Source organism: Podarcis filfolensis (genome assembly GCF_964270895.1).
Source record: "Podarcis filfolensis genome assembly, chromosome: 10".
NCBI classification, from domain to species: domain Eukaryota; kingdom Metazoa; phylum Chordata; class Lepidosauria; order Squamata; family Lacertidae; genus Podarcis; species Podarcis filfolensis.
This window is the reverse complement of record NC_139612.1, coordinates 70,328,889-70,344,766: the sequence shown is the minus strand read 5'-3', so window position 1 is coordinate 70,344,766 and position 15,878 is coordinate 70,328,889. Positions and strand designations below refer to the sequence as shown.

Below are 15,878 nucleotides of genomic sequence, written 5' to 3'. Positions count from 1 at the left end.
TTTCAGACGTGATTGATGGAAGTAAAAAAATTGTTTAAGATATAAACGTATGTTTAATAATTGTTGGAAACGATATGTTAAAAAACTAATAAAAACTTAAATAAATAAATATACAAAAGCAGGAATTAACATGTGGACATGCACTGGGAAGCGAAGCCCCTTCAACTCCTCCACCCATACCACCCTCAAAAGCCAGGAGACGCCGGCGGCATTTCGGGTATCCACACCAGACCAACCTGTTCCCCTCTCACCTGGGCAAAACACTCCACAGAGCCAACCAGGAAGATCAAGTCCTTGACGAGGTCTGACACTCTCATCCGGAACTCTCCAAAGTCGTCCGTCTCCTCGGGGATTCCTTCCTAGCAGAGGAAAACAAAGGAGGGAAGAGGGAGGGAGCGTAAATAGCTACCAGCAGCTCCCCTCCTGCGGGCCAAGTGAAAAGGAGGCGCAGGGGTGTATGGGGGGCAGGAAGGAAAGGCAGACTTACGTGGTCCGGATCCAGCTGGCAGTGCCGAGCCAGGGCGTGAAGAAGCCTCTGAATGTAGGCCTTGAAGATGCTGTGGATGACTACGTCCTCCGTCTTGTACAGGTGCTCCCCCAGCCGGTACCAGAAGTTGAAGGAAATCTCCACCACCTGTCATTGGCAGGAGAACCATTTATTTATTATTTATTTCCTAGCATTTTTTTTAAAAAAACTTTTCTTTAAATTTATCATCATCATACTCCCAGCCACTCTGGGCGGCTCAAAGCATATACAAAAACAAAGTAAAATATCAAACATTCCTGATACAGAGCTGCCTTCAGATGTCTTCTAAAAGTTTTGTTGTTCTTTATCTCCTTGATGTCTGAAGGTGCCACGACCGAGAAGGCCCTCTTGCCTGGTTCCCTGTAACTTCGCTTCTTGCAGTGAGGGAGCCGCCAGAAGGCCCTCGGAGCCGGATCTCATTTGTTTGTTTGTTTTAGTATGTAAGAAGGTATATTAAACGTTGCCAATAAAGCAAACGTATAAAGGGACATCTAGAACTAAATATATGGGAACAGATATAGAACTAAATATATGGGAACGCGGGTGGCGCTGTGAGTTAAACCACCGGGCCTAGGGCTTGCCGATCAGAAGGTCGGCGGTTCGAATCCCCGCGACGGGGTGAGCTCCCGTTGCTCGGTCCCTGCTCCTGCCAACCTAGCAGTTCGAAAGCACATCAAAGTGCGAGTAGATAAATAGGTACCACTCCGGTGGGAAGGTAAACCGTGTTTCCGTGCGCTGCTCTGGTTCGCCAGAAGCGGCTTAGTCATGCTGGCCACATGACCCGGAAGCGAGATGAGCGCGGCAACCCCAGAGTCGTCCGCGACTGGACCTAGCGGTCAGGGGTCCCTTTACCTTTTCCATACCAATATCAGAAGACCCTTTTAAACTGTTCCTCCCTATCTCTCTGTGTGCAACACAGCATCAACCAGCATCCTCCCATTGGCTGAATGGCCCGCCCTGCGGGTGCCTCCACCATGCCAACAACCCAGAAATTGAAGGGATGGGGGGGGCCTTCCTACCTCATACTGCGGGTGACCCGCGCATATCAAGAGCAGTTCTATTGTCCGCAGGTCCCCCAAGCCTTGGCCTGGGGTGCAGACAATCTTATCCAGAAAGGTTTCACAGAGCTCCGTGAAGATCCGGCAGTAATTGAGAACTCTGAAGGGAAAAGAAAAATGAGGGGTAAGCAGTGCTCCACGTCAGCAAGTCGCAGCCTTGGCCATGGAAATGCCCATCTCAGGAAGGGTAACAGGGCAAGGTCATTCATTGCCCCCCCCCATATTTACCACTCTCCTGCTCCCACATCTGCGCTGGCTGCCACAGCCCCTCACCCACCCAATGGGAAGAGGAACAAGCTCTGCAGGAGAGACCCCGGTCTGCATGCAAGCCTTTGGCAACTCCAATTTAGAGGAAAGGCGGGTAAGAGGTGCCAAGTTAGACTTAAGCATGGAACAGAGGAAGCGGCTAGAGAAAAGGTTTTCTCCCTCTCTACTGATTTATCTACTGATAAAAAGAAGTACTTATTCACATAGCGCATAGTTACAGCTTGAGAGTGTTAAATATCTAGACAGAATGACGTAGTTTTTAAAAATCCAAAGCTAGAGATGGGAACGCCGGAGGGGGGGAATGGGGGGAAATTGGGGTGGGGGGGACAGGAAACCAGATTTTTTTCTGTTTTTTTTCCAAATGGCTTTGGGGGAAAATCTGGTTTCCCCCAATTTTTCTGGTTTTTCCCATCTCTAGCCAGAGCATACATTTCTTAACAGGAATAATAATAATTTATAATAATCATTTATTATTTATACCCCACCCATCCGGCTGGGTTTCCCCAGCCACTCTGGGCGGCTTCCAGCAGAATATTAAAATACAATGATTCATCCAGTATTAAAAGCTTCCCTAAACAGGGCTGCCTTCAGATATCCTCTAAAAGTCCAATAGTTGTTTATTTCTTTGACTTCTGATGGGAGGGCGTTCCACAGGGCGGGCGCCACCACCGAGAAGGACCCCTGCCTGGTGCCCTGTAACTTTGCTGACAGTGCAAGGGCAGAGTGCCCTTACCAGGGTGGGAATTGTTGCTTGAAACTTTACTCAGGATCCTAGGAGACATACAGCTAGTTCCATATGCCCAGGGAGGGATTTGGGCCTGCATTAATAAATAAGGATGATTGAAAGACCTTTTTTTAAAAAAACCTCATGAATTAGCTAAGGGCAATGTACAAATTAAAACCGCAGCCCACGTTAGAAAGAGAACTTTCAGAAGCAGGCAGTGGAGAGCAGGAGAGGACAGAGCAGGTGTACTGTTCCAAGTCCCAAATCCAAATGAGAACACTTCTTTGGGTTGCTAAAACCTGTGTGTGTGTGTGTGTGTGTGTGTGTGTGTGTGTGTGTGTGTGCGCGCATGTTTAAAACACAATACAACTGAAAACTGGAAGCAGAAATCCAGCACAGATGTGCCTTCGATCTTTCCTCTCCTGAACCTGCCCATGCACAGACCACTCTCCCCGTAAACGGTTACTCTGGCAACTCACTTGTCCAAATCCTCGCGAGCCACGGCCATGTGGTAGGCTGCCTCAAGCGTCAGGACCCCCTGGAAGAGCTGCAGGGCCAGGGGCAGGTTGGTCTCCACGTTCTCAATGGCGTAGAGCGCGGAGCAGACGCAGTCGGAGGCAGCTTCGTGCAGGTTCGTCGACGTCTTGTCCTGTTGCTGAAAGGCACCGGGGAGGGGGAATTGGGCTTAATTCCCTGCTGCAGAGATCTCATCCAGACTGTGCCCACCACCCCACCCCAGCACAAACACAGAGAGAGATGGGTTTTGGTTATGCACACTTTCCTTCCACGAGGACTCCTGTGTAACATCTGTGTAGCCTACGAACAGATATACGGAACGCAGAAATGACCCGAGACCACCTGCTCAAACAGGGGTCCGAAAAGCAACAATGCAAAAAGGGTAGAGGGCAGCATCAGATGACAACCAAGGAACAAGTAAAGCGAGGCAAATATGGTCCAGGATACAGAGGGTGGCAGATGCAAGTCTTGGGCGGAAAGGAAAAGGACTGATAGATCAAAGAAAAGTGATGGAACTCTTTCAAAAACAGCCTTTGGCCAACCTGGGGCCTGTTTTGGACTGCAAAGTCGATCAGCCCCAGCCAGCACGGTTCTTTACTGTAAAAGCACCCCCGCTCCTTAAAGAAGATTCCCCCCCGACCCCCACTTCTGCATCAAATGGGCAGAGACAGTGGGTTGCTGGAGGAGGAGAACGCTGCTTTTTCCAGCAGACATGGTTTGACTGCAGGAGGCACTGCAAGCTCTTTTCTGCAGTGCAAATGCTCTGGTGGGCAGGTGGCCCCCACCCCCCACTAGAGGGTGGGACTAGACAGCCTTTGGGTTCTTTCCAGCTCTTTGATTCCACTGCAGAGGGAGCCCCCTCCTGTTCTGTGAACATGCAGTAAGCTGCAGGCAGGCACAGAAACAGAGGAAGAGAGCACTATGCACAGATCGGGACATTTCAGCCGCTGACTGTATCCTAGCGTAAGACTGGGCCACTCTCCCTTCAAGAGCTGCCCAGATGAGGCCTTTGCAGCAACCAAGGCTGCGATTAAGGCCTCCCCGATGCCATTGTTCCCTGACATTGTGCCCGGCCCTGGGCCAGGATGCCCTCTGCGAGAGACGAGGGACCCCAGAAAACTCACCAGAACCTCAAAGAGCAGCGACAGCAGCTTGCTGTTGGCCATGAAGGTGCTGTCGAGGACGCCCAGGTTGAACCAGCTGCCCAGGCAGCGGAAGATCTTAATGAGCATCTTCTCGTCGTTGCCCGCCTTCTCCACGCAGGTCATCTGCAGGGAAGAAAGGGAAATTGGGAGAGGGGGCTAGGGAGACCTTGCAGCGGTGCTGATGGTGCTCAGCGCATCCCCAACGATGCAATCTGTGCATGTGTGTGTGTCTGCAATCTGCAGCTCACATGCAGGTGCCCTCCAGCTGTTTTGCAGTAGGGCAAGCTGTGCTGGCTGATGGCAGCTGCATGCCAAAAGGGGCCTTATGGTCTGTGTGTGTGGTTTGGGAGTTGCACGGTCAGGGAAACAACAATGCTGTCCAGGGTTGTAAAGACTGCGGAGAGAATAATTGGGTGCACTCTTCCCACCTTGGATCAAATCTATGCTTCCAGGTGCCATAAGAAAGCAGCAGAGATAGCGCAGGATAGTACACACCCCAGAAATGATCTCTTTCAGCTTCTGCTTCTGGAAGAAGGTATAGGGTTATAAAGGCCAGGACTAGCCGCCTGAGAAACAGTTTCTACGCAAATGCAATTCTGGTTCTAAACGCAGCATAAGGGGTCTCTATAGTATAGTGTATTTTAAAATGGGGTTTCAGAGTTTTTAGGGGGGGTTGAATGTTTTATGTAGTTTTTCAATTTCATTGTTCTGCATGGGACAATGACAATAAAGATATCGTATATCATGCATCGTAGAAGGCTGCTCTTTGCCAGCGCTTGCCCCTCCCTGGGCAGCCTTCCGAGAAGGGGGGGTGGGTCTGAATTCTGTCTAATGTAACATCTCTCAAGGTTGCCAGCCCCTATTTCAGTGACGGCAGAGACAGAAAAGCAGCCAAGGTCTGAAGTGGGATTCACAGAGTGAACCAGGGAATGCAGGAAGGACCCAAACAGGAAGTAGATTGTGCCAGGAGACAGTCGGTCGGTGGGCAAGTTATTCCAGCTCACCCCGAGTGACTCAAAAGTGGAGCCTCAGCAAAATCAGGCAGAGAGGCTGAGAGAGACCATGCTGGCCTCAGCAGCTTTGCTGTCTTAGTCAAACACTGAGCCTGGATCACGGCAGGGCGCCAAGGGAAGGGGGGGGAATCCCCTCCATTTTAAACTGGGGGAGGGCTGCCCAGCAAAGTCCTGCCACATCCTGCCCTCATCCCGTTTGTCCTCAAAGCTCATCCTCTTTTTGAAAAAAGCTGCCACTATTTCAATGCGGGCTGAAAGCCGTCACCCGCTTAATCGACGAGCGGAATCAACCAAAACTTTAGATGAAGAATTAAGGCAAAAGAGGAAAGCTGCAACGCCCAAGTTAATTGACTGAGTAATGTTTAGTTAATTGACCTGGAGAGTGGCATCCAGGCTGCGATTCTCCAGGATATTCTAGCACCAAAATAAATAAATAAGGGGGGGGTTAAACTTGGCCAACGTGCTGGTTCTGGCTGGGAGATCAAAAGGCAATGGTCATGGCAGTTACAGGTTGTAGAAAGTTACAGAGCGTGACAAACAACTTAAGAGGGGTTAAATCTAAAACGTGACTTTAAGTCACTTGGTCTCCGCTTCTTGAGAAGACAGGGGGCAATCCTCCCCCCCAGATCTCCCCATTGTGGACAGACATCACAACCTGAACGGTTTTGGTTCTTATTTTTAAACCTATAAATTATCTTCATATTGCTGCCTGTGTATTTTCTTCATGACTGTTTGGATTTTGTCCTTTTTCTGTGCATCCACTAGCACCATTGGAGCTAGGTTCGTAGCTGAGTTATGTCTTACGTGCCTGGACGAAAAGAAGTTCGGAGGTTTCTATGCACAGATTGGATATGGCCTAGGACCCTCGTACCTACGGAACCGCCTCTCGCGGTATGCCCCACGGAGGACCTTAAGTTCCATAAATAGCAACACCCTAGTGGTCCCAGGCCCTAAGGAAGTCAGATTAGCCTCAACCAGAGCCAGGGCCTTTTCAACACTGGCTCCGGCTTGGTGGAATGCTCTGTCTCATGAGACCAGGGCCCTGCGGGATCTGATTTCTTTCTGCAGGGCCTGTAAGACAGAGGTTTTCCGCCTGGTCTTTGGCTTGGAATCAACTTGATCCCCTCCCCCTCTTTCCTTTTTCCTTTCTCCTTCTGTGATGGAACTCCTCTTTGGGGACTTCCCTGGCTTTTTTCTGGCCCACATAGGACCAGTCTGGATAGTTGGCCTTGGTGAAGATTTGACGTTTTCATCCCCAAAAAGTTTTTGATTTGAGTTTCTACTGAAATGAGGCTGCATTTTAATGCTGTACTTAATCTTGTTTTTAAGTAGTATTTTCATCAATTGTTTTTATACCTGGTGTTAGCCACCCTGAGCCCGGTCTTGGCTGGGGAGGGCGGGGTATAAATATAATATTATTATTATTATTATTATTATTATTATTATTATTATTATTATTATCATCATCATCCTGTCATGAATGCTTTAGTTGAGATTCCTGCATTGCAGGGGGCTGGACTAGATGATCCTTGGGGTTCCTTCCAACTCTACAATTCTATGTAATTTTTGCTAAGCTGAAAAATCTCAATAAATTGAAAAAGGAAAGTAATAGGTTCCGCCCCCCCTCCCATTCCTTTGCAGGTAGCCTATGAGATATCAGGCCCTAGACACAGATACACACCCCAGGAGCATGCAACTTTAAGTTCACAGTCGTCCAGGGAGGTAGACTAGGCTGAGAGGCCCCAAGTTGCCCACTGAACTCCAGGGCTAAGTGAGGATTAGAAACCAGACCTTCCCGACTTCCGGAGGCGGCGCGACCGGTAATGGCTGCCTTCTCCGAGTAAGGAGAAGGGAGCTCCGCTGTAAACGGGTCGTCCGCTACGGCGAAGCGGAGACCCATTCAGGAAAACCACAGGTGGCAGAAGCCTGTGGTCTCGGGACCCGGCGGGCGCCAGAAGCAGCCCCCAAAACGCTGAAGGGACCCCGTAAGGGGCTCCGGATCGCGGAGGGGGTAGCGGCGCTGTGGGTCGTTGCGCAAACAGCGAAGTGAAGCCGCGTTGCTGTTGCCGGTCAGCGCTGTCCTTTCTTCCTGCAACTTTTCTGAACTTTGGAAACTACAACCCGTGAGTAAATTTGGACATTGAAAACTTTCTGAAACTTTTGTCAACTTTCTGAAACTTTTTGAGAACTTTATGAAACTTTTAAAACTTTTTTAAAAAAGTTGAAATCTGGCTGAAAACGGAGTGAGGATAAGCAGGAAGCCCATCTCCCGCTATACTGAACTTTAAGCAAAGAGCAGGAGGAGTGGAGACAAAAAGTTATGCGTTAACTAAATGCTGGCACCCTGTTAAAGCAGTTTTCTGAGTGAAAGACTTTGAGCTATTGACTTTTGCTGGTTATATTCGGGGTGCATTGATATCCTTCTTCTGTGGCACCAGTGGATTATAAAATAAATAAGAATCTCTGGTGCTGGAGCTGCCTGGATGAGCACCAGTTTGCAACTTTGGATACATTGAATTCAGGTTTTGAAACATTCTGAGTTGGAACTGGATACTTTGAAACTGTTGCAGTCAAGGCACTGTAAGAAACACTGTTTCGCTTTAAGTTTTACTCTGCTAAAAATAATACATTGTGGAGGCGATGGACATGGATTTAAATTTATAAGTTTAACTTGGATTTGATCTTTTCCCTGAAGACGTATTAAGCTCCCTCTAGAGGATTTTGGACTTACAGCAGTGACTTTGTTTTACTTTCCCTTTCCCGGCCTCTGTTTGACTATTGTATCTGGGACTCTGCTTTCTCATGGGAACAACTTGGATTGACCTTGGATTACAGATAACTTTGGAATGAGTGGCGCAAGGAGAAGAGGAAGGACTAAACAAACAACTCTAACTTTATCTGCAGCCTCACAGCGTAGATCTTCTGTGCCGGCCTTGCCTTCCACTTTGCCTCCAGACATAGAGGCGGCCTCCCTAATACAGGCAGGGGAGGGTGAGACAGAGGAGCTGCACCTGGGAGATATGGCTTCAGGGACAAGTAGCTCTGTCTTGGAGAAAATTTTGGAGAAACTGGAGGCTCTGGACAAGAAGGCTGATTTGCATACAGCTAAAATTGAACAGAACACAGAAAGCTTGAATAAGCTGACTGGACAAGTTGCACAGAATGCCCAGTCTATTGGAGAATTAAAGGAGGCTGTAGGTGAAAATCGTAAACTGGCTGAAGATACTAGTCAAAGATTGGAAGAACTTGAGAAAGAAGTAAGACCACTCAGCAAACAAGTTGGAGAACATCAGATTTACTTTTTGATGACAGAACTGCGAAACAGGGAGACCAACTTGAGGATACGGTCAATACCAGAGGTGGAAGAAGATAATTTTATTGAATTTCTAACTAAGGAATTTGCCAAGTTTTGGAAGTTAGAGGAAAAAGACTTTAAAATTGTATCTGCTTTCAGGCTTGGCAGAGTCAGAAGGACAGAGAAGCCCAGAGATTGTTTGATAACACTGAGATCAAAGGAGGAAAGGGACAAGATTTTGGGCCTGCACTACGAAAAGTCACTAGACATTTTGGGCAAGAGAATTGAAATCTACAAGGACATTCCTAAGCAGTTGCTGGACCTTAGATCTAACTACACGGAATTGGCAAGACTGTTGAGAAGCAACGCAATTATCTTCAGGTGGGAGTTTCCACAAGGATTATCCTTTACCTACAGAGGGAGAAAGATCAAAATCAAAACAGTGGAAGATAGAGACAAGTTTTTGGGAGCACACGGAGAAGACCTCCACAAAGGACTTGGATTGCCAGCGCCAGAACTTCCAGAGGAGCCCGCCCCCTCGGATCCTCAAGGACCGGAGAACAAGGTACCACCCCAGAAAGAATAACCAGACTTATCCAGGATGTCTCTGCAGCTTTTGAGCTGGAACATAAATGGCTGTAACAGTCCCGAAAAAAGGTCTAAAATTTTTCATATTTTAAAAAAGGAACAATTGGACATTATATGCTTACAAGAAACACATGTGATTAGGCTCCATAGAAAGGTGTTAATAAATAAAAGGCTTGGTCAAGAATTTATATCATCGGATACAGTTAAAAAGAGAGGTGTAGTGATCTATGCAAAAGAGAGCCTTTCACCAAAATTTCTCTTTAAAGATGAAAGTGGAAGAATCCTCGCAATAGAAGTACAGTATCAAGGAGAAAAAATTTTGATATTAGGAATTTATGCTCCAAATGAAGGAAAATCGGATTTTTATAAGAAGTTGCACGAGACCATGCTGGATTATCTGGATTACAACAACGTCATCATGATGGGGGACATGAACGGGGTCGTATCAACAAATATGGATAAGTCACAGAACCAGAACATTACTAAAGAGGGAAGACTACCTAAGACCTTTTTTGAAATGACTGACAATATGGACTGGGTTGACATCTGGAGAGTTAGAAACCCCCTGGGAAGAGAAGGAACATTCTTTTCTGAAGCTCAACTGACTTGGACACGAATCGACCAAATATGGATAACTAGAAGTCTGGCACCTAAGGTGAGGAAGGTGGAAATCTGCCCCAAAACATGCTCCGACCATAACGCCTTGAGAATGGATATGACATTGATCCCAATCGGCTCCTTTAGATGGAAGATGAATGATGGCCTGTTTAGAGACCAAAGAATTGTAAAGAAGGCCCAAAAAACCTTAAAGGATTATTTTGAGATTAATTTGAACACTACGGTGGAAAAAAGAACTATCTGGGATGCAAGTAAAGCTGTGATGAGAGGGTTCTTGATTCAACAGAATTCCTTAAAGAAAAGACTGCAAAATGAAAAGAAAGATAAAATTCTGGAAAGTATCAAAGAGTTGGAGAAGAAGTTAAGATCTAACCCGAAGTCCCAACCGATTCTGAGAGAAATTAAACTTTATCAGGCGCAATATTCCAAGCTGATAAATCAGGAAATAGAATGGAAGATTAAAACAATGAAACAAAAAACTTTTGAATCGGCAAATAAATGTGGGAAACTGCTAGCTTGGCAGTTGAAAAGGAGACAAAGATTAAATACAGTAACAAACTTAGAGGTTGAAGGAAGGAACATTCAGAACCCGGGAGAGATTAGAAAGTGCTTCCAGAGGTATTTTAAAAAGTTATATACTCAAGGGCCACAAGATGAAATAGAGATTACACAATTTTTGGAGAGAAATGGATTAGCAAAGCTGTCAGAAGAAAATAGAACAATTTTAAATGGCAAAATAACACGACAAGAGATTGAACAGGCCATCCTGAGTCTGAAACAGGGCAAATCACCAGGGCCAGATGGACTGACCTCTAACTACTATAAGACATTGAAGGATTATTTGATACAACCTTTGTTGGAGGTCAGTAATGAAATAATGGAGGGGAAGAAGGCGCCTGAATCGTGGAAAGAAGCATTTATCACATTGATTCCAAAGTCAGAAACTGAAAAGACACAACTCAAGAATTACCGTCCCATCTCCCTTTTAAATGTGGATTACAAAATATTTGCAGATGTTTTGGCACGAAGATTTAAGAAAGTTTTAAGTGAGATAATCCATAAAGACCAGGCAGGCTTTCTCCCGGGCAGACATATGTTTACTAACACAAGGAACATCATAGACATATTGGAACTTTTACAAACAAACATAAACACTAAAGCAGTTTTAATTTTTATAGACGCGGAGAAAGCCTTTGACAACATATCTTGGAAATTTATGAAGGGGAATTTAAAAGAAATGGGAGTGGGACGGGGGTTTGAGAACGGGATTGAGGCAATATATTCAGAACAAAAGGCTAAACTGATAGTTAACAATGTGGTTACAGAAGAGTTTAAAATTGAAAAAGGTACACGACAAGGCTGCCCGATTTCCCCATTACTGTTTATTTCGGTTCTGGAAGTGCTCCTGAATATGATTAGGGGGGACCGGTTGGTGGAAGGGATTCAGGTCGGAGCGAAACAATATAAACTTAAAGCTTTTGCAGATGACCTAGTTTTGACATTACAGGAGCCGGAGTCTAGTTTGAAAAGAGTTCTACAACTGATTCAAAACTTCGGTCGAGTGGCAGGATTTAAGTTAAATAAGCAAAAAACTAAAGTTTTGGGGAAAAACATGACAGATATTGAGTTGGAACAGCTTCAGAAAGAGACAGAACTAAATGTGGTTAAAAAAGTTAAATACCTAGGGGTAAACATAACAGCAAAAAATCTGAGTTTATTTAAAGATAATTATGAAAAATGTTGGTCAGAGATTAAGAGAGACTTGGATAGTTGGTCAAGACTAAAACTTTCTTTGTTAGGCCGAATAGCTGCCATCAAGATGAATGTATTGCCAAAAATGTTATTTTTGTTTCAGACACTGCAGATTGTAGACAAGACAGAGTGTTTCCGGAAGTGGCAGAAAGATATTTCTAAATTTGTCTGGCAGGGCAAAAAGCCCAGAATCAAATTTAAAATATTAACAGATGCGAAAGAAAGAGGGGGCTTTGCCCTGCCAGATTTAAAGTTGTATTATGAAGCTGCAGCTTTCTGCTGGTTGAAAGATTGGTTACTTCTTGAAGATACGGATGTCTTGGATTTGGAAGGTTTTAATAATGCGTTTGGATGGCATGCATATTTATGGTATGATAAAGCTAAGATAAATAAGGCCTTCAAGAACCATATTGTCAGAAAATCAGTTTTTAATGTCTGGACAAAATATAAAGACTTACTGGAGAATAAAACTCCGAGGTGGCTGTCACCCCTGGAGGCTAAGGCTCGGAAAAGAGCCAATATGGAGGCCAACTGGCCAAAATATTGGGAGATAATAGAAAAGGATGGTGACAACTGGAAATTGCAGAGTTTAGAAAAGATGAGAGATAAAGTGCGAGACTGGTTACACTATGCTCAGATTAAAGAAGTGTTTAAAAATGACAAAAAGTTAGGATTCCAAGTGGAAAAGTCAAAGTTAGAAACTGAACTGTTAGAACCTAAGACTAAGGTACTTTCAAGAATGTATAACTTGCTGCTGAAATGGAACACACATGACGAAATGGTAAAATCAACAATGATAAAATGGGCGCAGGATATTGGGTATAATATTATGTTTGAAGATTGGGAAAGGTTGTGGACCTCTGGGCTGAACTTCACTGCATGTAATGCGTTGAAGGAAAATGTGATGAAAATGATGTATAGATGGTACATGACCCCTGTTAAACTGGCTAAAATATACCATTCGTCTGATAGCAAATGTTGGAAATGTAAGGAAAATGAAGGAACATTTTTTCACCTCTGGTGGACCTGCCCTAGAGTGAAGGCCTTTTGGGAGAAGATATATAATGAATTAAAAAAGGTGTTTAAATACACCTTTACTAAGAAACCAGAGGCCTTTCTCCTGGGTATTGTCGGCCAGAGTGTGTTAAAAAAGGACAGAACATTCTTTTTGTACGCAACAACAGCAGCAAGAATATTAATTGCTAAGAATTGGAAAACTCAGGAGCTACCCACTGTGGAAGAATGGCAGATGCAACTGATGGACTATATGCAATTAGCCGAGATGACCGGCAGAATTCGAGACCAGGGAGAAGAAAGGATGGAAGAAGACTGGAGGAAATTTAAGATTTATTTACAAAAATATTGTAATTTGGTTGAGTGTTGAATTGGATGCCAGTGCAGACAATTGTCTACCATTAAATTAGATTTAAGGCTGAATTATATGTCAAACCAAATTAAGATTATTAATTAAGATGAGTTAAATGATAATTTGTTTGAAATTAATTTAATAATGATGTAAGTGTATGCGGGAGGTGTGGGGGAGTCCCATGTAACAATTGAGAGATGTTAAATGGACAATGATAAGTTGTGCTTATCTAATATATGCTTTATTTGAAAACTTCAATAAATATATTATAAAAAAAAAAAAATAGAAACCAGACCTTCCCACCTCCATGCCGAGTTCTCCAGCCACTCCACCCAACCAGCTCCCAGGCTCTCCCTCTTTCCAGGCTGCTTACCAGCAGAGAGACCACCGTGCTGGAATAGTAAGCCAAGTCTTCGATGATCTCAGTGCGGCGGTTGGCTCCGATGCGCAGGGACCGGCTGTGGACCTCCTCCGGCAGCACGGTCAGGATCTCCAGTAGGAAGGGCAGCGAGGTCACGTCATTGTTGTACCTGGGGTTCCAGGGCGAGGGAGGGGGGGTATTGGGGGAAGGGAAGGGAGGGGAAACGTGAGACAGCAATGAAAGAGGACTGCTAGGGGTACCCCCCGCCAGCCATAGGGGCCCCCAAGTTCTTGACCCCGATTCCAGAGGGTGGCTGTCCTAGCTGGGCAAAAGAGCCTGGGTGATTGCCTAAGAACTACTAATGCTATGCAGGTTTGGACTTGATCAGTCCCTCAGTTAAGCAATCCTGGAAGTCCCATGCAAGAGCAGGGCGAAGCATGATAAACATGTTTTCGTGCTTTAAAAAAAACACACACACACACAAATAAATTTGCACCCCTACCGCCATGGCAAGAAACAGAGCTGTAATTGTCCAGATTACTCCCCCCCCCCCTTAATCTATCTGTTTTGTTTAAATACAGTGGTACCTTGGGTTACATACGCTTCAGGTTACAGACTCCGCTAACCCAGAAATATTACCTTGGGTTAATAACTTTGCTTCAGGATGAGAACGGCGGTGGCGTGGCAGCAGTGGGAGGCCCCATTAGCTAAAGTGGTGCTTCAGGTTAAGAACAGTTTCAGGTTAAGAACGGACCTCCGGAACAAATTAAGTACTTAACCCAAGGTACCATTGTACACCTTTGATGGCTGCCTGCTTGTGAGCAAACGCTTTAGGTGCTGCTGTTCTTACTAAGCAAACTGTCCCTAAATCAATTTTACTCTTCACCGTTTTCCATTAAGTTTCAGGCGGGCAGTCGGAACACAATCATGTGCATGAAAAGGCAAAGCACAAACAAATCAACAGGCAGTCCCCAGACCCACTAAACCTCTCCCACCTGTGACATGCAGCTCCCCACGTGGTTGGAAGCTGTTTCCGAAGGCCCAGAAGAGCAGCCCACAACCACCACCCCAAGAGAATCTGCATTTACACAGAAGCACCTCATCTGGGTTTCCCACTTCACACACCCGGGGCCATCTCATGTCATCAGCACTTTGCAAAACCATTACAGGGTATAGAAGGTTTAACTGGAGGTGGGAAGTGGGGAGAAGAGGGAGATTTGAAAAGGGAGCCACTTACTTTTCAACCAGTGTGTGCACACAGCCCTTCCAGGAGGCCATCTGTAGGGCGAGGTCTGCTATGGCTAATGCAAGCTGCAAGGGGAGAGAGGCGGTGGGAGAACACAAGTCAGAGACAGGCACTTCCAGCTAAAAGATGTAGCTCCCCACCGCAAGAAACGGTCTGCTGCAATTGCACCTGACCAACTGTCTCCTGGTAATAATAATAATAATAATTTATTTATATCCCACCCTCCCCAGCTGAAGCAGGGCTCGGCTAACAACAGTAAAAGTAACACAGTTCACATAAAATCACAATCTATTAATTGAAATACATTCTAAAATCAATTCATTCTAGAATCAATTCAGAATCAAATTAATGGCAACCACTGGGCTAGAGTTCTGTGAGGATTACCAAAGGAGGGGTCGGACTGCGCCTTGGCCAAAGGCCTGGTGGAACAGCTCCATCTTGCAGGCCCTGCGGAAAGATGTCAAGTCCCGCAGGGCCCTAGTCTCTTGTGACAGAGCGTTCCACCAGATCAGGGCCATGGCCAAAAAAGCCCTGGCTCTGGTTGAGGCCAGCCTAACCTCCCTGTGGCCTGGGACCTCCAAGATGTTTAAAGACCGTAAGGTCCTCCGTGGGACATACCAGGAGAGGCGGTCCCGTAGGTACAAGGGTCCTAGGCCGGATAGGGCTTTAAAGGTTAAAAGAACATCAGATGGGCCTGCAGGTTCAGGCCAGCGTCCCATGTAGCCTAGACTCCTGTTCTCACAGTAGCTAACTAGATGCAAGCAGGACCCGCGCACAAGAGCCCTCTCCCCTCCTGTGGTTTCCAGCAACTGGTATTGTTCAACTGGTTTCAATGGGAGGCATACTACCTCCTACAGTGGAGACAGCACACGAACCAACCCAGCCAGTAACCACCGATAAAAGATACCCCTCCATGAAGCCCCCTTTAAAAGCCATGCAAGCTGGTGGCTGCCTTCTGAAATGGCCACTTGCTCCCCACAAAAGTGGGGTTCACTGCTCACCTGGGTGACGATGACAGGGGACATGTCTTTCAAGTTCTGGATGTGGGTGAGCAGCGAGTCCCGCAGCGAGACGTGAGAGTCCGTCGGGAGCTCGTAGAACGAGGTCTGGATCTTCATCTTCATGGTTTGAGCGGCAAAGTAGCAGGATTCCACATCCTGCCGGATCTGCAGCAACTGATCCGAGATTTCCCAGGCGTGGACCTTGGGGCGAGACAAAGGGGGAATGGATGCCATCAGGGCAAAAAAGGCAGGTGTGGTGTGTGTGTGTTTATCAGCAGCTTCAAGCTCCATAGAACTTGTTTCATAGATCAGTTGCAAAAGACAGCCAGCGAAGGAGTTCCCCGATCTCCCAAAAGACCCTAAAAACTTGTATTCTTTTAGTTATTATTATTCAATTATTAG

At 45.9% G+C, this 15,878-nt stretch overlaps 1 protein-coding gene across 2 annotated transcripts in view; it reads right to left on the bottom strand.

Moving 5' to 3' along the window:
* TNPO3 (transportin 3) overlaps positions 1–15,878 on the bottom strand; it is a 48,275-nt gene that overhangs the window by 18,783 nt on the left and 13,614 nt on the right. For both annotated transcript variants that reach the window (XM_083572626.1, XM_083572625.1), the window contains exons 2-9: positions 15,477–15,677; positions 14,467–14,540; positions 13,242–13,398; positions 4,216–4,359; positions 3,055–3,230; positions 1,546–1,684; positions 488–634; positions 252–359 (exon numbers count right to left, since the gene is read on the bottom strand). In XM_083572626.1, coding sequence (XP_083428752.1) covers positions 252–359; positions 488–634; positions 1,546–1,684; positions 3,055–3,230; positions 4,216–4,359; positions 13,242–13,398; positions 14,467–14,540; positions 15,477–15,677 — 1,146 coding nt within the window. The remainder of the gene's footprint in view (positions 1–251; positions 360–487; positions 635–1,545; positions 1,685–3,054; positions 3,231–4,215; positions 4,360–13,241; positions 13,399–14,466; positions 14,541–15,476; positions 15,678–15,878) is intronic.